Below are 22,928 nucleotides of genomic sequence, written 5' to 3' on the forward strand. Positions count from 1 at the left end.
GTGAAATTTGTGGACGATTTTGACTGGATTGCTAGTTTAAACATCTTTTGATAATTTCAAACGTATAGGTTTGAAAGATTTATTAGTAAAGTTCAATGCCCATGCCAAATATGTGCCTGGTTTGTTTGTATTCATATAGAGATTATGCCTAGAGCATTTGTGGGATTTGTCTACTGATTCTGTGAGAAATAGGTCGTATTCCAATCTAGTTTTTTCCAAATGAGATTTTGTACTCTGAGATAGATTATCTTGGAATGATATGGAGGCTGCATTAAAAATGAATTCTAGTTTCTTAGCAAGAAGTTTGCGTTCCCGTTTAAATAATGCCATTTGTCTCTGTAGAACACCATGCAAAACAGGTTTGTGAGCTTCCCATAATGTTATCGGGGAAATGTCTGGATTGGTGTCGATTGATATGTGTTCCTTTAAAGCTTGTTCAATAATCATGTGATGTGATGGGTGTTTGAGCATTATGTCCGGTAGGTACCAAATCGGGTCATGCGCTTTCGGTATAGTTGAGGCTATAGTTGTGTATACTGCGTTATGGTCTGACCAAGGAATAGGAATTATATCTGACGCAATAATCTCTGGTATCATTCCTATTGTTAGAAAAATATGGTCTATTCTGGTAAAGGATTGATGAGGATGTGAAAAATAAGTGAATTTCTTTTTTATCGGATTACTTTCTCTCCAAGAATCTACCAGATTGTATTTGGAAAGAAGTTGGGAGAAAGGTCATTTAGAGGTTATTCTGGATGGGGTAAAAGGTGATTTATCGAGAAATGGGAGGAGGACCTGGTTAGAATCACCGCACATAATCACCGTTCCCATTTTGTGCGTATTAATCACTTGTAATAAGTGCAAGAGGAAAGGTGTAGGTTGTTTATTGGGAGCGTAGTAGGAAATTACTGTGACTGCTGTATCCATTATATAACCCATGAGTATCAGGTATCTACCTTCTGGGTCTTTAATTTCTGATGATAAAGTAAATGGTGTGGACCGGTGAAATGCAATTAGAGTTCCCCTTTGTTTGGTACTGGCCGAAGCCATACAAATTTGTGGATAAAAAGGGGACATATATTTAGGTGCGGAATTATTGGTGAAGTGTGTTTCTTGTAGGCACACAATGTGGGCTTTCCTGCTATAGAAAGTACGGAATGCTTCGGTCCTTTTCTGAGGAACATTTATGCCCTGAACATTCAGGGATATGATATTTAATGGTTCCATGGTAACAGATTAAATAGTTTTGACTTACTTTTTATTATGCAACGCTGACTGATCAACCTGTGTGAACTGAAGGAATGAAAAGGTAGAAAAGAATCCAGTGGAGTCTGGAGTGAAGAATAAACAGAAAACATATAAGGTTAGATGGTACATTGTATTAAATAATATATGTAACTAATCGCAAGTTGCCCGTGAAGAAAAAATATATATCTCTATCAGGGGAAAAAATGCCTCCGTCAGACTCCCACATATTATAGGTGGGAGAATGAGGAAGGCTAATGGGGGTACATGGATCTTCCGCTTACAGGAGAGAAGTGCTATAATAAAAAGCATCAAAAGGATGCCTCAATAATTGGAGTGCACAATACCTAATATTTGTAGAATTAGTTGTTCCAGGGTGATTGTATATAGTTAATATCACCTTAGGTTAAGTAATTCAGTCAAAAAAGTACCTTTTAGAACTTTGATATGGATAGTGATTATTTTTAGAATATTTGGGAGTTTAACGTATTAGAGTAAACTATTACATATTTCAATCATATGTATTTGCATAAATATGGTAATTCATAAATTTGAGATTATGTTGACACAGATTGGATCAAAAGAAATCAAAAGTAGAGGAAGTAATTAGGTAATAATATACTTATTTTGAGAAAAAAAAAAAAGAAAAAGCTCCTATTACTTCTGGAGCAGTTTCTGCACGTTTGCAGCTGAAAGTAATTTGTCTGTTATTATAGACAAAATTGAACAACTGAATAAAGAATTCCCTATTATGTTTTTAGGTTTTAAAGCAATAAGAACCAGTAATAATGAAAAATATAACTTGAATGTAACCTGACCCTATATAGTATGTGAATACCAGGATAAGGTCACATTCAGTTATATATTCAAATCTTATAGAGAGCAATCTCTAAAGGCCCGTACACACGATCAGACTTTTTGACTACAAACATGCAAATTAGCTGTTTTGGAGAAACATCCGACCGTGTGTACGCTTCATTGGACACATTTTCCTACTGCAGCCTGGCGCAAGAGGGAATTCCCCTCTGGGGGAATACCAAGCCCTTCGGCCTGGTATGGATTTTAAAGGGAACCCCTATGCCAAAAAACAGCGTGGGGGTCCCCCCAAAATCCATACCAGACCCTTATCCGAGCACGCAGCCTGGCCAGTCAGGAAAGGGGGTGCGGACGAGCGAGTGCTCCCCCTCCTGAGCCATACCAGGCCCTGCGGGCCCCCCTCCCCCAAAGCACCTTGTCCCCATGTTGATGAGGACAAGGGCCTCTTCCCGACAACCCTGGCTGTTGGTTGTCGGGGTCTGCGGGCAGGGGGGCTTATTGGAATCCGGGAGCCCCCTTTAATAAGGGGGCCCCCAGATCCCGGCCCCCACCCTATGTGAATGAGCATGGGGTACATCATACCCCTACCCATTCACTTCAGGGTCCTCTTCCGACTTCGGGGGTCCTCTTCCGACTTCAGGGGTCTCTCCGGTGTCTTCTCCCAGTGTCCGGATCTTCTGCCGTGCCATGCTGGGACTGTGAGGTCATAAGGGGGCGTGGTCATGCAGTTCATGCATTGTATCTAATTTTTAACTATTCCCTAAAAATTAGATACAATGGCTTTGAAATTACAGAGCTCAATTCTTTTAGGATCTGTGGGTGGATGCCATCGGGTCCAGGTGCTTTATCCACCTTTATTCTGTCTAAATATTTCTGGACCATATCACTTTTGAGCCATTGTGGATCATTCTGGGCTTTGTCACTACCACCCCCATTGTGGACATGAGCTCCCCCATGCTCTTTTGTATATACAGAGCTGAAGAAAGTATTTAATAAATTTGCCTTCTCTTTGTCCCCAGTCACCCACTCTAGATTATTTTGTAAAGGGCCTACATGCTCAGACCTGACCTTTTTACTATTAATATATTTGAAGAATTTTTGGGGGTTTGTCCTACTATCTTTTGCAATCTGTCGTTCATTTTGAATTTTTGCATCCTTGATTTCCTTTTTACATATTCTGTTAAATTCTTTGTAACATTTAAACAACACTAGTGTTCCTTCATTTTTATATTTTTTAAAAGCTTTTTTCTTATTGTTTATAGCTTCTTTAACTTTGGCCGTGAGCCACATAGGTTTTATTTTTAGCCTTTTAAACTTATTGCCCATGGGAATATACTTTGCGGTGGGGTCCCAAACAGTCTTTTTGAAGAATTCCCATTTCTGTTCTGTGTTTATCAATGCAAATATTCCCTCCCAGTCTAAATCCTGGAGAGCAGCCCTCATCCTTGGAAAATTAGCTCTCTTGAAGTTAAATGTTTTTATCTTTCCCGTATGTATTTCTCGTTTACAGCTAACATCAAATGAAATCATGTTATGATCACTGCTACCCAGGTGTTCCTTTATCTGGACATTAGTAATAAGCTCTGCATGGTTTGAGATTACCAGGTCCAACAGAGCTTCATTCCTAGTTGGGGCCTCAATAAACTGGACCATAAAATTGTCCTGTAATAGGTTTATAAATGTTTGCCCTTTAACTGTCCCAGCAGTGCCATTACTCCAGTCAATTTCTGGGTAGTTAAAATCCCCCATTATTATCACTGTCCCAGCCCTTTCAGCCCTTTCCATCTGTGCAAGGAGTGGAGTCTCTACCTCCTCGTTAACATTGGGTGGTCTATAACAAACTCCAATGATTAACTTTGAACTGCGCCCATCTATTTGCAGTTCCACCCATAATGCTTCAGACTCATCACACTCTCCATCAACCAGATCCTCTTTCACACTTGCTTTGAGATCACTTCTCACATAGAGACAGACCTGCCACCTTTCCTTTTTACCCTGTCTCTCCGAAAGATTGCATAGCCAGGAATATTAATAGCCCAGTCATGTGAGGATTGAAGCCAAGTTTCAGCAATACCGATTACATCATAGCTCAGTGAGACATGATGCCTAACATACTGAAAAAATGATTTTAGGTTTACATGCACTTTGAAGTTAAATAAAAAATATTTTAATGGTCAATGGTATATTTACCAGAGCAAACAGTAGGAATAAGAGAGTATGGGTTACATACACTTGAAATAATTTTAACCTGAGTCCATGAGTATGAGTAAAGTTCATGGTTGATGTTCAGAAATGGTATTGCTTGACTATAATTTTTACACATCTGTTGTGAAACCTGTAAAATGAGTGACCAATGTCATGAAAAGTGAGTGCCTTATGTGCTTCTCCTCACCATATTATTGTCATAGTTCCATATTATATTTTTGGAGTTAATATGAAGTTGGTCTTCTTCTTTACCCCATGGTGTGTACGAACCAACATCCTTATCATCTGTTCTAAATTTTCTGAAAGACTTCACCCAATTTACTATTTTGTAGTGGAATGGAAATTCACCATTTTCATCAAAGAAGGTCATTCTGTCTGCCGTCGTAAATCGATTTTTTATTTTTTTCACATATTTATGCAACTGGAGGACAGAAAAAAAACCTTAAACAAGTTAAATCTATAAGTTTAATTTGTTTATATCTTGCTTTCCCTTGTTTCTCCATCCCCCTTTATCAACACCTTTTTTTAAATAAAATATTTCTGTTTATACTATATGTCTTATTTTAAATGCAATAATTTTTTATTGATTTTCAGGTACACGCAGGGGATGCCAAAAGTAGGCTTAGCAAAACAGCGTGATCAAGTACACGTGTGGAATATGTTTTAAAGTCAATAATATTGATCAACAGGGGCCCCAGAACAAGACAGGAGGTCAACATAAGGTGCCTGAGCGCTCAGGGGCTGAGGTGTGGAATAAACCCCCCAAAAAATTATGGAAACAAGTCTTAGACAGGGTATTTAAAGAGGCTAAGGGGAAGAAGGAAAAAAAAACATTTTGGGTGGGGAGTCCAAGGGATAGGGGGGAAAGAGAGAGATAAGAAGAAAGACGATGGAAGAGGAAGAGAAAGGGAGGTAAAGTAAGAAAGATACCCCAGGCCTGGGGAATGGGCAGGGTCAATTAATCAGGCCTAGGCTGGTCGGATGCAGAGTAGGGAGAATCATGGAGGATACTACTCATCTTCTCATTGATCATGAGGGTCGCCAGGATGCTCCTCACCTCCGCAAATGAAACAGTCGGCTTTTTCCAGGCCATGGCTATTATGCGTTTAGCAGCTATAAATAAATAGGTGGCCAGCTTCTGTTGGTATGAGAAGAGACCCAGGATCGGTCAGTGAAGCAGTGCTATATTGGTGTCTTTTTTTGAAAAATATTTATTGAGTTTTACAGAATATAATACAAAACAGAGTACAGAATAGTTATAAAGCAGGTACACATAAATTCTCCAAGCAGTAAGATCGTTTTATACTTAAATACAGGTAAGGGGGGAGGGGGATCAGTAATTCACATTTACATCTTATCATCGTTAGTAAGCAAAACAGTGTCTGAGAGGCTGAAATTTTATAACTTTGTACCTTCAGGAGTAGAAGCAATGTTTAGACATAACTAGCTAGAGATCAGATAAGTTGGTCTAGTTAAAACAGCAAAACTAAATGATAATACTGGGAACGAATAGAAGAAAATAGTGGATGTCAAGGAGCGGTATGGGCTTGCACACATCTTACGGTGGCTTAAAGGTAGAGGGGTCAGAAGTTTAAGATATTTTGAGGTTGCCAAGGGAGTTGGTAAGATCTCTCCTTAGGTACAGTACCAATCTGTAAAACGGAATGGGTGCATTATATCCTGCATCGTTTGTTGAGTGAATGTGGCTTCCATATACCTTCTCCATCTCTTGAAAAAGCGTGAGGTAGAACGAAAGTTCAGTGTGATGGTGTTTAATCTCTCCAAGTAGAAGTGTGAGAACATGGCTTTCTTAACCGCCATTAAATTAGGTGGTGTTGCTGAAATCCAGTGAGACATAATTGATCTGCGGGCAACTAGAAGACATAGATGAGCCCAGATCTAATGAGAACATAAGTACTAGATAGGTAAACATGAATTTCAAATCTTCTAAATAGCAATAGAGGACAAACATTAACAAAGCGGATTTTCGATTAAGGAAAAGTAAGATAACATAGTGGACTTCACTTTTTTCCACATGAGGTTCAACTACCTATCATATCCCCCACTAGTCGCTAGCTCCTCACGTAGGGGCAGGATGTAAGCTATGGGGAGTGGAGGGAGGGAGGAAAAAAGGGAAAGGATGGGAGAGGGGGAGGGAGGGAGATGGGTAAAGGTTAACAAGGAAGGGTAGTCAGAGGGGAGAAGGTCAGGAAAATAGCAACTCACATTTAGACACTGGGGTAGGCTCAGATGAGTGAAGGCTCAGCTAATCTACGTAAGTGCAGTGACTGCGAATATTGCATGGGTCCCTAGAGTGAGCTTCTAAACAAACAACATGCGGCCTTACTGGCGACTGGGGTAGCAGGCTGTAGAGCAAACAAACGTTAAGCAACAGGCTAACATAGATACTGCGTCAAAAAGTTCAATCATGATAAGTTGAAAGAACAATAAAAGTACCTAAAGAAAAAAGAAAAAAGAGAGATGGGGGGGTAATATTACCCGTCAGTGCAAGCACAAGTGGTGAAAGTGGGTTTCTGAAGTCTTTCAGCGATTCCCAGAGCGGTCCTCCTGGTTGGTGAAGCGGCTGCGTTTATATGGAGGTTTGGTCGGGCTGCGTTGATGTTTAGATGGTGCAATTGAAGAAGACGGTGATGTTGATGGTGGGCCCTCTGCAGTGTTACTGTGTTCCATCTCGGTGCTCCAGGTGGTTAAGTAATTTTCCGCCTCATCAGGTGTGTTGAAAGTGAGGTGTTCACCTTCAGACGTTTGAATGCAGAGGATAGCTGGGTAAGCTAAGGAGAACCGGATTTGGTTGTTACGTAAAGTTGAGCAGATCGGTGAAAACGCTTTACGTTGTTTCATCACCTCCATGGATTAAAGAGCAGCAATTTTGCATCATCCACAGTTAAGGAGCACGAGTGGCAACATTTTTGCATTATGGCATTCTTGTCGGCATAGTTTAAGTATTTAACTATAACATGACGAGGTTTGGCGCGGGTTTCTGAGTATTGACCCATGCGGTGCGCCCGTTCAATAGTGCAGGGTATGCAGAGGCCCAGTTGCTCTGGGATGGTTTTGGCACAGATAGTCGTGAGCTGGGAAGCAGACACCGATTCTGGTAATCCGATTATGCGCAAATTGTTCCTTCTCGAACAATTTTCCAAATCGTCGAGTTTATCCCAGATGTCTCTGTTTGTAGCAGTGATGCGTGGCGACCGCGGCAGATGAAGCTGTGAATTCATCCTTAAGGGATGATATCCTCTCTTCTACATGAGTGATTCGTTCTGCCTGAGCTTGCAGTTCTATATGAAGCTGCTCCAGTCCTCTGTAAACTGCTGCATCCACAGTGACTGTTAATGTGGGTTCCAGCAGTGTTGCTTGTGCGATGCCAGCGGGGGGGGCAGAATCCATACCTGCCATTTCTGGAGCAGAATCTGCACACATATTCACCTTTAGGGTTTGCACCAGAACTTGCGAACATGCAAAAAATTTGTGCGAACACGCAAACATCGAACATTAGAGAGGAAGCGATATATATATATATATATATATATATATATACACTAGACTGACTTTATATATGCACACTGCAACTAACTAACCTTACTGCCTAATCTAGCTCAAGCTACCTCTCTGTCCACGCCAACAACACTACACGTGGCCCCTCTGTAAGCAGCCTTATATTGTATATATATATATATATATATATATATATATATATATATATATATATATATATATATATATATATATATATATGTATATATATATATATATATATATACTCTGCATTCAGTGTAGCCTATATATACAGTGCATTTGGTGGTGTACAGTTTCTAATACACTTCAAGCGGTGTACACAGTATATAATACAGTGTGTAAAGTTTCTAATACACTTCAGGTTGAGTACACAGTATATAATACAGTGCAGCCGGTGTACAGTTTCTAATACACTTCAGGCGGTGTACAAAGTATATAATACAGTGTAGTCTGCTGTGAAAAGAAAAAAATCCCCATCATGTCCAGAAGGCCATGGAGAGGCAGACACTCACAGGCCACTAAAAGTGGGCAAGCAGCCTCTGTGTCTACAGTCAACAGTGGTGGTTGCGGATGTGGTGCATCCTCTGCAGGTGGCCGTGGGGCATGCTTGTCCTTTTTTTCTGCCGCTGGCTATTTTATTGAGCCACACATGCAGAAGAGTTGGTGGAGTGGATAACAAAGCCGTCCTCATCCTCCTCATCCTCTGTCACCCAGGCTCGTAGTAAATTGCCTTCCAATGCAGCTGCCAAAGTGACCTATTCCATCGACTCCTTGTCCACAGTTACTCCTTCCATAACCCAACTATCATGCACGGAGGAGTCCCCGGAATTATTCAACCACAGTGTCGGTTACATGCTGCTGGAGGATGCGCAACAATTTGAAAGCTCCGCTGTTGGTTTCCAGGTTGAGGAAAGGTGTAACATGAGCCTAAAGAGAGGGGGTTTTACAGAAGGACAAGAAACTGGCAGTCATTTTCCCAAGCTGCAGCATACTCCCAAGTTTTCTCCAGTGACGAGGAGGGAGGGGATGATGAGGTCACTGACTGTACTTGGGTGCCTGAGAGAATAGAGGAGGAAAGTGAGGAGGAGGAGAAGGAGGCACAACTCCAACAAGGCAGGATGTCCTCCAGGGATCAGCTTAAGGGCTGCCACCCTATTGCATCACACCCCAGAGCCCCACAGGTGCAGGGCACTGCTGACTCCTCGCTGACTTTTAAAAGTCCCTTGGTATGGGTCTTTTTCGACATGTGTGCAGCAGATCACACTGTTGCTGTTTGCAACCTATGTCTGAAGCAGATCAAGCGTGGCCAGAACAGCAGCCACTTAGGCAACACATGCTTGAGCAGGCATATGACGACCTGCCATGCATCCCATTGGGAGCAGCACCTAAAAGACCCACATCATAGAAAAAGGCAGACATCTCCTTGCCCCTCATCTGGGTTCTTAAACCCTACTATATCTCCAGTCCTTTTAAAAACCTGCACTGAGAGGAATGACAGTATAGCAATAGCTGTCACAAGTACTTGCAATTTTCCCTACCCCAGATGCTGAACCGTAAAAAGAAATTCGGTCCCAGCCATCCACATGCTCAGCTTCTAAATGCTAGCTTGGCCCCCTTTCGCGAATTTGTGGAATGTGCTGTACCACAGTGGCAGGTTCCAAAATGCCATTTCTTTTCACGTAAGGCCATTCCGGCTCTCTACTGCCACATGGAAGGCAATGTTTTGGCCTCATTAGAAAGGGCGGTTGGCAGTAAGGCTCATATTACTGCTGACTCATGGTCCAGCAGGCATGGGCAGGGACATTGCCTTTCCTTCACAGCGCATTGGGTAACTCTGCTGGCAGCTGGGAAGGATGTAGAACAGGGTTCAGTGTTGGAGCTTGTTCCCCCACCATGCGGCCATTTTCCTGTAGCCCAATGCCTAAATAACATAGCAGCCATTTTCCAAGGGATCATCTGTACTATAGGAGCATGGCCATTTTGTTGGTTATCTAATACTATAATACGCGGCCATTTAAAAGGTGGTAATCAATTGTCAACACAAGATAGACATCACTGCTGACGTATGCACTGCTGAGCAATAACAATATAAAATAACACAATGATATCAGTATGGATAAAATAATGTAGTACCTAAAAAGAATCTAAAATCACAGACATTAAAATTAACAAAAGCAGGTAAAAGTATATATTAATGTATATATATAAAATACATGTAAAAACTACATATAAAAAATATATATATACATAAAAAAAGGGGGGGTGTATCTAGGCGGGCATATAGGATCAGATGGAATAGCACACTGAGAAATGCAATAAAAGAGAGGCTAAAGATAAAAATATTATAAAGATATTAAAAATATATATTGATGATGTCTTCATATTGTGGAAAGGAGACCAGAACCAGCTGACCCTATTCTTCGAAAACTTAAACATCCATGACAGAAATATTAAATTGACCTGGGACATTAGTGAGAAGAATATAACATTTCTCGACCTGGAAATTTTACAAGAAGACTCCAAATTAATGTCACAAATGCACTTTAAAAACATGGATAGGAATAGCTATCTCCCTTTTGAGAGCTGCCACCACAAGAATTGGCTTTTCAATGTCCCCAAAGGACAACTAATGCGACTGAGACAGGATTGTACCAATCTAGACACTTTCCTGGAGCAGGCAGAAAAGATGGAAGAAAGATTCAGTAAGAAAGGATATAATAGTATATTCATTAAAGAGAAGATAACTGAAGTGATAGAAATAAATCGACATGAATTAATCCAAGAAAAAAACAAACAGAAGTCAACAATGGAAGTAGCATCTATCATTCTTGATTATAATGTACAACACAAGAAGATAGAAAGAATTATCAAGCGACACTGGCACATCCTTCTGGCAGATAAACAATTACAAGGAGTACTACCAAACTACCCTAGATTCAAATACAAAAGAGCACCAACTATCCGAGACAAAGTAGTGAAAAATGTACTGGATCCACCAACAAGAGGTTTCACTTACTACACGGGAAAGGGCTTTTTTCCCCTGCAAATGATGTTTTGCATATACAAGAACCAAACACCCAAATGAAAAGAAAATTTATTTCACATTCACAAGTACAGGAAACACCTATGAGGTCAAAGACTTTATTTGCTGCAACACGGAAGGAGCTGTCTATGCCCTAGAGTGTAAATGTGGCTTACAATACATTGGGCGCACCAAAAGACCCTTAAAGGTGCGCATCAAGGAGCACATTCAAAATATCATGAATGGGTATGATAAACATAGCGTATCAAAACACTTTCTTCTATGCCATAATAAAGACCCGAGTGAATTAAAATTCTGGGGAATAGAAACATACATCAAACATTGATGGGGAGGCCATAAGGTTAGGACCCTCAGTCAGTTAGAGTCCAAATGGATTTTTACACTAGATACTTTTTCGCCCCATGGCGTGAACATTGAATTTGACCTCAACTGCTTCCTTAGCGATTTTTAGCGATTTTTAGGAATTTTATTTTTAATATTTTTTAAATATTTTTATCTTTAGCCTCTCTTTTATTGCATTTCTCAGTGTGCTATTCAATACGATCCTATATGCCCGCCTAGATACACCCCCCTTTTTATATATATATATTTTATATATGTCGTTTTTACATGTATTTTATATATATATATACATTAATATGTACTTTTACCTGGTATTATTAATTTTAATGTCTGTGATTTTATATTCTTTTTAGGTACTACATTATTTTATCCATACTGATATCATTGTGTTATTTTATATTGTTATTGCTCAGCAGTGCATACGTCAGCAGTGATGTCTATCTTACCCTTATCCTGTTCTATAAACATTAGGTTTGCAGTCCAATACTCATTCTAGATCTTTTACCAACATTTAGATACAGCTGCTTGTTAATTTTTAATCAATTTTTATTAATTTCCCGTGTAAACTTATGTTTGGATGTACTGCTCTTCTTTTATATAAGCCGCACATTATTGTTGTGTTGACAATTGATTACCACTTTAAACGGCCGCGCATTATAGTATTAGATAACCAACAAAATGGCCGCGCTCCTATAGTACAGACGATCCCTTGGAAAATGGCTGCTATGTTATTTAGGCATTGGGCTACAGGAAAATGGCCACCCATTATAATCAATGGAATAGACTATTTAAAGACATGTTTTGTGCCTTCCCATCATTCACTTGATGAAGTCACATGACAGTGATGCCACGCGTAGGGAAGGAAAGGCACTCAGGCTGACGCTGGCAAACGCGCTTGCCGCTCGTGGAGCAAGGTCCTTTTAATCCATTTGTTATGTGAGTACCCTGAGTTTGTTTATTAATAAAACTATACTATCTGGCTGGAACCCCCCTCTTTCTTCTCTTATTACCTCTCCGTGCTACCACCAAGAGACAAAGACAGTTTACAAAGCCCGACCTATCCAGGAACATAAGTGAGAAGCAGCGATTACTGATCTATACATATATGCGGTTACCTCATTACCGCAAGGTAAGAGGCCACTCTCACTATTGTGTATTTTTGCACGAAGAGGAGACATACGTTCCTCAGCACCTTGTGTTTGGCACATTTGAATATTTATTGCACAAAGAAGAAAGAAATCTATTGCAATTTGCATAGTTCAATTGGACTTTATTGCATTGTAAAAATAACAGTATTATTGCATTTTTGCACAGACTTGATTTTTATTTTCTATTTTGCACATTTTGTTGGATTTAGCACAAGATATTTGCACTTTGCACAAGAAATTATTCGCATATTTTTGCACAGTTGACTTTGTGGCTTTGCACAGTAGATGTTGTTTTTTTATATATTTTTCTTGCACATATCTAAGATACAGAAGTAATATTGCACTTTTAGCATTTTTTATGCACCTTGCACTTTTATATCAGTCTCAGTAGTAATTTATTATGCAATGTGCACTTTGATACCAGCCACATTTGCCATTTATTATTTGTATGAAATTGCATTTGTTTTATGTGTACTGCTACCTTTAGCAGCACAATTCTCTCTCTCTCTATTTTAATTATCTGTGAACAGCGCAGCACCAACCTTCGCTCTGTTTACAGTGTTCTGGCCCCACCAAAACCAAAGGCCCAATTTTTCTGCCCCTGTTTAACAGGACCATGTAGACTGATTAACCACAAAGGAGGGGGGGCATGGCATGAACAGACACGCTGACTGAGCATGCTGCTCAGTGATCCCAGGCTCCAGGAAGATAGGTTGTGGTGTTCAGCAGGCTCCAGACCGGCTAAAGCATGTCCACACACCGCCGTAAAGCTGCACTCCTGCCCAATGGTGATGGAAAGAGCCAGGCTAACGGTCTTAGAGCTTACCTCTTGGCGCAGAGTGTGGATCCTGGGAGGGCAATTAAAAGAACCCCGGTCCAGAAGGGAAGGACGTTCAGCTCCCCTGATCTTAGGGGGGACCAAGGAGGGTCATATATGATCCCCCCGTACAGGGCTGAGGAGTGACAGGCTTTAGTAGGGGTGTTGCAGCACATGGCAATGGCCAAATACCTTTGAGCCCAAAGCAGAGCTGTACAACCCTGGAAAGGGATCTCCCAGGAGAAGGGAGAGACACCTCAGTTTATGCCGGTGGAATGGAGGGTCCGGAGGGGGAGTGTATTGGAGGGGACCCGAGTCTTCAGGAGGTGGAAGGAATCCCAGGAAGGACAGTTAAATCCCTGGAGGGTGAAAGTCGTGGTACTACAAAACCCAGCAGTGAATCAGCAAAGGACTTGTGAGGAATCCAGAGACAGCCTCTACAGGGCAGCTGCAGTATGTTAACCCTTTGCATGGTGATCTTAATAATGAACATAGTCCATCTCATTCAGAGTTAATAGTGGATTGGGACTTAAGAGAACATTTGAGAGCACTTCCTACAAAGAAAGACATTCAATTACTTATATCTAGGGATGAGCTCGATGTTTGAGTCGAACATGAGTTCGACTTGAACTTTGGGTGTTCGTCTGTTGGCCGAACAGCGAGCAATATGCGGTGTTTGTGGCAGATTCGAAAGCCGCCGGACACCGTTAAAGTCTATGGGACACTAACATGAAAAACCAAAAGTGCTAATTTTAAAGGCTTACATGCAAGATATTATCATAAAAAGTGTTTGGGGACCTGGGTCCTGCCCCAGGGGTCATGTATCAATGCAAATTTTATTTTTTTAAACAACCTTTTCTTTTGGGAGCAGTGATTTTTTTAATGTGAAACAATAAAATGAAATATTCCTTTAAATATCGTGCCTGGGGGGTGTCTATAGTATGCCTGCAAAGTGGCAAATTTTTCCCGTGTTTAGAACAGTACCACAGCAAAATGACGTTTCTAAAGCAAAAATTGTCATTGAAAACTGATCGCGGCTGTAATGATTTGTCGGGTCTCAGCAATATAGATAAAACTCATTGAAAAAAAGAGCATGGGTTCCCGCCCCAGTCCATTACCAGGCCCTTTGGGTCTGGTATGAATATTAAGGGGAACCCCAAACCAAAGATTAAAAAACAAATTGCGCGGGGGTCCCCCTAAAATCCATACCAGGTCCTTCAGGTTTGATATGGAAATTAAGAGGAACCCTGCGCCAAATTTAAAAAAAAAATGGTGTAGGGGTCCCCATCAAAATCCATACCAGACCCTTCAGGTTTGGTATGGTTTTTTAGGGGAACCCTGCACCAAATTTTTAAAAAAATGGCGTAGGGGTCCCCCCAAAATCCATACCAGACTCTTATCTGAGCACGCAACCTGACAGGCCGCAGGAAAAGAGGGGGGACGAGAGAGCACCCCCCTCCTGAACCATACCAGGCCACATACCCTCAACATGGGGAGGGTGCTTTGGGGTCTGACCCCAAAGCACCTTGTCCCCATGTTGATGGGGACAAGAGCCTCATCCCCACAACCCGGTGGTTGTGGGGGTATGCAGGCTGGGGGCTTATTGCAATCTGGAAGCCCCCTTTAACAAGGGGACCCCCAGATCCTGGCCTCTCCCCTTTGTGAATTGGTAATGGGGTACATTGTACCCCTACCATTTCACAAAAAAGTGTCAAATGTGGTAAAAAAGACAAGAGACAGCTTGGGACAAATCCTTTATTAAAAAATAAACCCCGCCCCCCTGATGCCACGGGGCTTCCCCGTGGCGTTAGAGGGGGCGGGTCCCCTGTTTACGTCACACCCTCAGTTATATAAGAACTGTCACAGAGAAGACGCAGCAGTCGGCGGGAACCTCCCATGGAGGCGGATTGATTGCGGCTTTTTTTTCTTTTTCGGTCCGTCGGGGGGCGTGATAGAAGATGAATCAACATCGCTGGACATTTTTATTTTTTTATTTTTTAATAAGGCCTGGTACAGTTCAGGGGGGGGCACTATAGAAGGATTTCCATGGTTTTCCCTGGGGGAAAGAGAAAGGGAGTTTAGATCGTTGGGGAATGGATAGGAAGGGTAATTGCGCTGGCGTGGCCCCACAGGGTAAATTGTTTCCATTGGTGGATTAGATTTGAATACTGGGGGAAATACCATCAACTGCCAGACTTGTTTAATAAGTGGAAGCATCAGATCAGGCCAGCAAATCTGCTTACTACTTTTGAGGAATGATGTGTAACTTATCAGAGCCGGGTCATATGTTATCTCGAATGTATAGGCTGGTTCTGAGCACCCAAAATATGACAATTCCCTATTTCTAGCGATAAGCCGGACACCCCCCGATTCGGTTCGCAGCAGAACATGCGAACATGCAAAAAGTTTGTTCGAAAGCACAAACACCGTTTAAGTCTATGGGACACAAATGTAAAAAAACAAGTGCTAATTTTAAAGGCTTATATGCAAGGTATTGCTATAAAAAGTGTTTGGTTTGACCGGGTCCTGCCCCAGGGGACATGTATCAATGCAAAAAAAAGTTTTAAAAACAGTAATTTTTTCGGGAGCTGTGATTTTAATAATGCTTAAATTGAAACAATAAAGATGAAATATTCCTTTAAATATCATGCCTGGGGGGTGTCTATAGTATGCCTGTAAAGTGGCGCAGTTTTCCCGTATTTAGAACAATTCCACAGCAAAATTACATTTCTAAAGGAAAAAAGTCATTTAAAACTGCTTGCGGCTGTTGGGTCCCGGCAATATAGATGCAAATCATTGAGAAAAATGGCAGCCCATTACCAGGCCCTTTGGGTCTGTTATGTATATTAAGGGGGACACCGCCCCCAAACTTAAAAAAAAATGGCGTGGGGGGCCACCAGGCACTATATACTCTGAACAGAAGTATATATACTATACGGCCTGCCCTATATACTGTGCAGAGAATTGGGTGTTGGTGGTACCAGAACACTCTAAGCCCTCACAGTTACTCTTGGTGAGTGAAGGCATGGGCCCTGCTGTGAAATACTATATCAAAAATTTTAATTACATGCCCCTGTTGTTGGGCCTTTGGTGGTGGTGGTGCCACAACACTGTAGGCCCTCACAGTTACTCTTGTGGGTGCAGGAACGGGCCCTGCTGTGAAATATTAGGACGTGTGCCAAACATGGAACATGGGTCAAGTGTCCCTGTCGGAGGGCGGAGAGAAGGTTGGTGCCATTGTCACACACAACCATTCTTGGCTGAAGCTGGTGTGGCATCAACCACCTCTGAGCCTGCCCCTGCAGAGCTGACAGAATCTCTGCCCCATTGTGGCTCCTGTACCCTAAGCAGACCAAATCAAGCACCGCATGGCATCTTTTTGTGCTTGCATAGCCCCTTGAACGCTTATGGAGCACCGCTGGTTCAGACCACAAATCTGAAGAAGAAGCCATAGAGGAAGAAGAAGAGGAGGGGGTGGAGGAGAGAGCTGTGGCAGAAACACCACTAGCATTTTGGAGGCGTGGTGGCGGAACATATAGAATACTGGAGGTATAGTAGGGTTGGAGATCCCAGATGAGAAGCAAGGAGAAGTCCGCCTTTTTCTATGATGTGGGTCTTTCATGTGCTGTTGCCAATAGACTGCATGGGAGGTCGTAATATGTCTGGTCAAGCATGTGGTGCCCAAGCGGCTGCTGTTCTGGCCACGCTTGATCCGATTCAGACATAGGTTGCAAACAGCAATGGTGCGATCTGCTGCAAATGTGTCAAAAAAGGCCCACACCAAGGAACTTTTCAAAATCAACAGGGAGTCAGAAGCACCCTGCACCTGCGGAGCTCTGCAGTGTGATGCAGTAGGGTGGCTGCCCTTAAGCTGCCCCCTAGAGGACATCCTGCCTCGTTGGAGTTGTGCCTCCTCCTCCTCTCTTCTATAAGGCACCCAAGTAGAGTCAGTGACCTCATCATCCCCTCCCTCCTCATCACTGGAGCAAACTTGGCAGTATGCTGCAGCTGGTGGAACATGACTGCCAGTTTCTTGTCCTTCTTGGGCACCCCCTCTCTCTATGCTCACGTTACTCCCTTCTTCAACTTAGGAACCAACATCGGAGCCTTCAAATCACTGCGCATCCTCCAGCAACATGTACCCGACACTGTGGTTGAATAGTTCGGGGGACTCCTCCGTGCATGATGGTGGGGCTATGGAAGGAGTGACTGTGGACAAGAAGCCAGTGGAATAGGCTGCTTTAGCAGTTGAATTGAAAGGAAAACTACTCTGAGCCTGGGTGAAAGAGGATGAGAAGGATGAGGACGGCTTTGTTATCCACTGCACCAACTCTTCTGCATTTTCTGGATCAATAACACGGCCAATCAATAACAAATCAATAACAAAAGGACAAGCGTTCCCCACAGCCACCTGCAGAGGATGCACCATGTCCACGACTAGCACTGTTGACTGTAAACACAGAGCCTGCTTGCACTCTTTTAGTGGCCTGTGAGCATCTGCTTCTCCTTGGTGGCCTTCCGGACATGATGTAGATGTTTTGTTTTGCAACACCACACTACACTGTATTGTGTACTGTGTACACCACCAGAAAAGTAGTAGCAAACTGCACTACGGCTGCACTGTATTGTGTACTGTGTACTGTAATTTTCTATTTTTTTACAGTAATAATAATGATATTTCAATAATTCTTATTGATGAGGAAAGTTCCAAGAAAGTCCGTTCAGTTCTTGTGTAAAAACGCAAAAACTGATTTAATAATAATAATAGCAAAATATTACAAGAACAGTATCAAAGTATAGAATGGCATTAATAATGTATTATATTCTTAAGATGAAGATTGAATCAGATGTGTGTGTGTTTGTGTATGTAGATTAGTGATGGGCCGGTTTGGTTCGCATCCAGAACATGCGAACGGGCAAAAAATGTGTTTGAACACGCGAACACTGTTAAAGTCTATGGGACTCGAAATGTGAAAAATCAAAAGTGCTAATTTTAAAGGCTAACATGCAAGTTATTGTCATAAAAATTGTTTGGAGACCTGGGTCCTGCCCCTGGGGACATGCATCAATGGAAAAAAAAGTTTTAAAAAAGGCAGTTTTTTCGGGAGCAGTGATTTTAATAATGCTGAAAGTGAAACAATAAAAGTGAAATATTCCTTTAAATTTCGTCCCGCGGGGGGGGGGGGGGTGTGATTATAGTATGCCTGTAAAGTAGTGCATGTTTCCCGTGTTCATAACAGTCCGAAAGCAAAATGACATTTCTAAAGGTAAAAAAACGTATTTAAAAGTGCTAGCGCTAGTGCCAGCTATTAATTAATTGTCGGTCCCGACAATACACATAAAAGTCATTTAAAAATTTTTAAAAAATACATGGGGGTCCCCCAAAATTCCATTACCAGGCCCTTCAGGTCTGGTATGGATATTAAGGGAAACTCCGTGCCAAAATTTAAAAAAAAAATGGCGTGATGTTCCCACAAAACTCCATACCAGATCCATATCCGAGCACGCAACCTTGCAGGCTGCAGGAAAAGAGGGGAGATGAGAGAGCGCACCCCCGCTCCTGAACCGTACCAGGCCACATGCCTTCAACATTGGGAGGGTGCATTGGGGTAGCCCCCCAAAGCACCTTGTCCCCATGTTGATGGGGAGAAGGGCCTCATCCCCACAACCCTTGCCGTGGTTGTGGGGGTCTGCGGGCGGGGGGCTTATCGGACTCTGGAAGCCCCCTTTAACAAAGGGGACACCCAGATCCTGCCCCCCCCTGTGTGAAATGGTAATGGGGTACATTGTACTCCTACCATTTCACCCAAAAAAGTGACAAAAGAGGGGGTGGGGTTACAGAGGGCATGTGGCCTGGTATGGTTCAGGAGGGGGGTGCTCTCTCTTCCCCCCCTCTTTTCCTGCGACCTGCTAGGTTGCATGCCCTCGGATAAGGGTCTGGTGTGGAACCACACGCCATTTTTGGGTGGAACCCCACGCCATTTTTTTTTTTTATTTGGCACGGAGTTCCCCTTAATATCCATACCAGATGAGAAGGGCCTGGTAATGGAATTTTGGGGGACCTCCAAACATTTTTTTTTCAATGACTTTCAATGACTTTTATGTGTTTTGTCGGGACCGACAATTCAATAATAGCCGGCACTTTTAAATTCCTTTAGAAATGTCATTTTGCTCTCGGACTGTTATAAACATGGGAAACATGCGCTACTTTAAAGGCATACTATAGACACCCCCCAGATACAAAATTTCACTTTTATGCCCCGTACACACGGTCGGACATTGATCGGACATTCCGACAACTAAATCCTAGGATTTTTTCCAACGGATGTTGGCTCAAACTTGTCTTGCATACACACGGTCACACAAAGTTGTCGTAAAATCCAATCATTTATTTATTCTAAGCATGCGTGGCACTTTGTGTGTCGGATTTGTGTACACACGATCGGAAATTCCGACAACAGATTTTGTTGTCGGAAAATTTTATAACCTGCTCTCAAACTTTGTGTGTCAGAAAATCCGATGGAAAATGTGTGATGGAGCCTACACACGGTCGGAATTTCCGACAACAAGGTCCTATCACACATTTTCCGTCGGAAAATCCGACCGTGTGTACGCGACATTATTGTTTCACTAAGCATTATTAAAATCACTGCTCCCGAAAAAACTGCAGTTTTTAAAACTTTTTGCATTGATACATGTCCCCTGGGGCAGGACCCAGGTCCCCAAACACTTTTTTTTTTTTTTTTTTTAGTTTCTTTTTTTTTTTCCAGAGTAAATTTTTATTGTCAGTATAAATCATGTTTACAATAGCGTTGCATATTGGTGGTACAAAAGAATTTATATAACATTGTAATGTAGAACACGTATTACAATGAGCATCTATTCAGTACTATACACCGTAACTGTCCTGTCTAATAAGGATCATACGTATGGAATAGGGATGAGCTTCGAGTTCGAGTCGAACTCATGTTCGACTCGAACATTAGCTGTTCGCAAGTTCGCCGAACACCGAACAATTTGGGGTGTTCGCGGCAAATTCGAATGCCGCGGAACACCCTTTAAAAGTCTATGGGAGAAATCAAAAGTGCTAATTTTAAAGGCTTATATGCAAGTTATTGTCATAAAAAGTGTTTGGGGACCTGGGTCCTGCCCCAGGGGACATGGATCAATGCAAAAAAAAGTTTTAAAAACGGCCGTTTTTTCAGGAGCAGTGATTTTAATAATGCTTAAAGTCAATCAATAAAAGTGTAATATCCCTTTAAATTTCGTACCTGGGGGGTGTCTATAGTATGCCTGTAAAGGGGCGCATGTTTCCCGTGTTTAGAACAGTCTGACAGCAAAATGACATTTGGAAGGAAAAAACACATTTAAAACTACCCGCGGCTATTGCATTGCCGACAATACACATAGAAGTTCATTGATAAAAACGGCATGGGAATTCCCCCCAGGGAAACCCCGAACCAAAATTAAAAAAAAAAAAAATGACGTGGGGGGTCCCCCTAAATTCCATACCAGGCCCTTCAGGTCTGGTATGGATATTAAGGGGAACCCCGGCCAAAATAAAAAAAAAAAAAATGACGTGGGGTTCCCCCTAAATTCCATACCAGACCCTTCAGGTCTGGTATGGATTTTAAGGGGAACCCCGCACCAAAAAAAAAAAAAAAAAACGGCGTGGGGTTCCCCCAAAAATCCATACCAGACCCTTATCCGAGCACGCAACCTAGCAGGCCGCAGGAAAAGAGGGGGGGACGAGAGTGCGGCCCCCCCCTCCTGAACCGTACCAGGCCACATGCCCTCAACATTGGGAGGGTGCTTTGGGGTAGCCCCCCAAAACACCTTGTCCCCATGTTGATGAGGACAAGGGCCTCATCCCCACAACCGTGGCCGGTGGTTGTGGGGGTCTGCGGGCGGGGGGCTTATCGGAATCTGGAAGCCCCCTTTAACAAGGGGACCCCCAGATCCCGGCCCCCCCCTGTGTGAAATGGTAAGGGGGTACTTACCCCTACCATTTCACTAAAAAACTGTCAAAATAGTTAAAAATGACAAGAGACAGTTTTTGACAATTCCTTTATTTAAATGCTTCTTCTATCTTCCTTCATCTTCTTCTTCTTCTGGTTCTTCTGGTTCTTCCTCTGGCGTTCTCATCCAGCATCTTCTCCGCGGCGTCTTCTATCTTCTTCTCCTCGGGCCGCTCCGCACCCATGGCATGAGGGGAGGCTCCCGCTCTTCTCTTCATCTTCTTCTTCATCCTCTTCTCTTCTTCATCTTCTTCATCTTCATCTTCTCTTCTTTTCTTCTGCGGGCCGCTCCGCATCCATGCATGGAGGGAGGCTCCCGCTGTGTGACGGCGTCTCCTCGTCTGACGGTTCTTAAATAACGGGGGCGGGGCCACCCAGTGACCCCGCCCCCCTCTGACGCACGGGACATGACGGGACTTCCCTGTGGCATTCCCCGTGACGTCACAGGGAAGTCCCGTCAAGTCACCGTGCGTCAGAGGGGGGCGGGGTCACCGGGTGGCCCCGCCCCCCGTTATTTAAGAACTGTCAGACGAGGAGACGCCGTCACACAGCGGGAGCCTCCCTCCATGCATGGATGCGGAGCGGCCCGGAGAAGAAAAGAAGAGAAGATGAAGATGAAGAAGATGAAGAAGATGAAGAAGAGAAGAGGATGAAGAAGAAGATGAAGAGAAGAGCGGGAGCCTCCCCTCATGCCATGGGTGCGGAGTGGCCCGAGGAGAAGAAGATAGAAGACACCGCGGAGAAGATGCTGGACGAGAACGCCGGAGGAAGAACCAGAAGAGTCAGAAGAACCAGAAGAAGAAGAAGATGAAGGAAGATAGAAGAAGCATTTAAATAAAGGAATTGTCAAAAACTGTCTCTTGTCATTTTTAACTATTTTGACAGTTTTTTAGTGAAATGGTAGGGGTAAGTACCCCCTTACCATTTCACACAGGGGGGGGGCCGGGATCTGGGGGTCCCCTTGTTAAAGGGGGCTTCCAGATTCCGATAAGCCCCTCGCCCGCAGACCCCCACAACCACCGGCCACGGTTGTGGGGATGAGGCCCTTGTCCTCATCAACATGGGGACAAGGTGTTTTGGGGGGCTACCCCAAAGCACCCTCCCAATGTTGAGGGCATGTGGCCTGGTACGGTTCAGGAGGGGGGGGCCGCACTCTCGTCCCCCCCTCTTTTCCTGCGGCCTGCCAGGTTGCGTGCTCGGATAAGGGTCTGGTATGGATTTTTGGGGGGACCCCACGCCGTTTTTTTTTTTTTTTTTGGCGCGGGGTTCCCCTTAAAATCCATACCAGACCTGAAGGGTTTGGTATGGAATTTAGGGGGAACCCCACGTCATTTTTTTTTTAAATTTTGGCCGGGGTTCCCCTTAATATCCATACCAGACCTGAAGGGCCTGGTATGGAATTTAGGGGGACCCCCCCACGTCATTTTTTTTTTTTTTATTTTGGTTCGGGGTTTCCCTGGGGGGAATTCCCATGCCGTTTTTATCAATGAACTTCTATGTGTATTGTCGGCAATGCAATAGCCGCGGGTAGTTTTAAATGTGTTTTTTCCTTCCAAATGTCATTTTGCTGTCAGACTGTTCTAAACACGGGAAACATGCGCCCCTTTACAGGCATACTATAGACACCCCCCAGGTACGAAATTTAAAGGGATATTACACTTTTATTGTTTGACTTTAAGCATTATTAAAATCACTGCTCCTGAAAAAACGGCCGTTTTTAAAACTTTTTTTTGCATTGATCCATGTCCCCTGGG

At 43.0% G+C, this 22,928-nt stretch overlaps 1 protein-coding gene across 1 annotated transcript in view; it reads right to left on the reverse strand.

Annotated features, from left to right (window-relative positions):
* LOC141129958 (vomeronasal type-2 receptor 26-like) overlaps window positions 1–22,928 on the reverse strand; it is a 239,840-nt gene that overhangs the window by 42,037 nt on the left and 174,875 nt on the right. The window contains exon 4 of the mRNA XM_073618127.1: window positions 4,454–4,687. Within this exon, the coding sequence (XP_073474228.1) occupies window positions 4,454–4,687 (234 nt within the window). The remainder of the gene's footprint in view (window positions 1–4,453; window positions 4,688–22,928) is intronic.

Source organism: Aquarana catesbeiana, linkage group LG01 (assembly GCF_042186555.1).
Source record: "Aquarana catesbeiana isolate 2022-GZ linkage group LG01, ASM4218655v1, whole genome shotgun sequence".
In the NCBI taxonomy this organism is placed as follows: domain Eukaryota; kingdom Metazoa; phylum Chordata; class Amphibia; order Anura; family Ranidae; genus Aquarana; species Aquarana catesbeiana.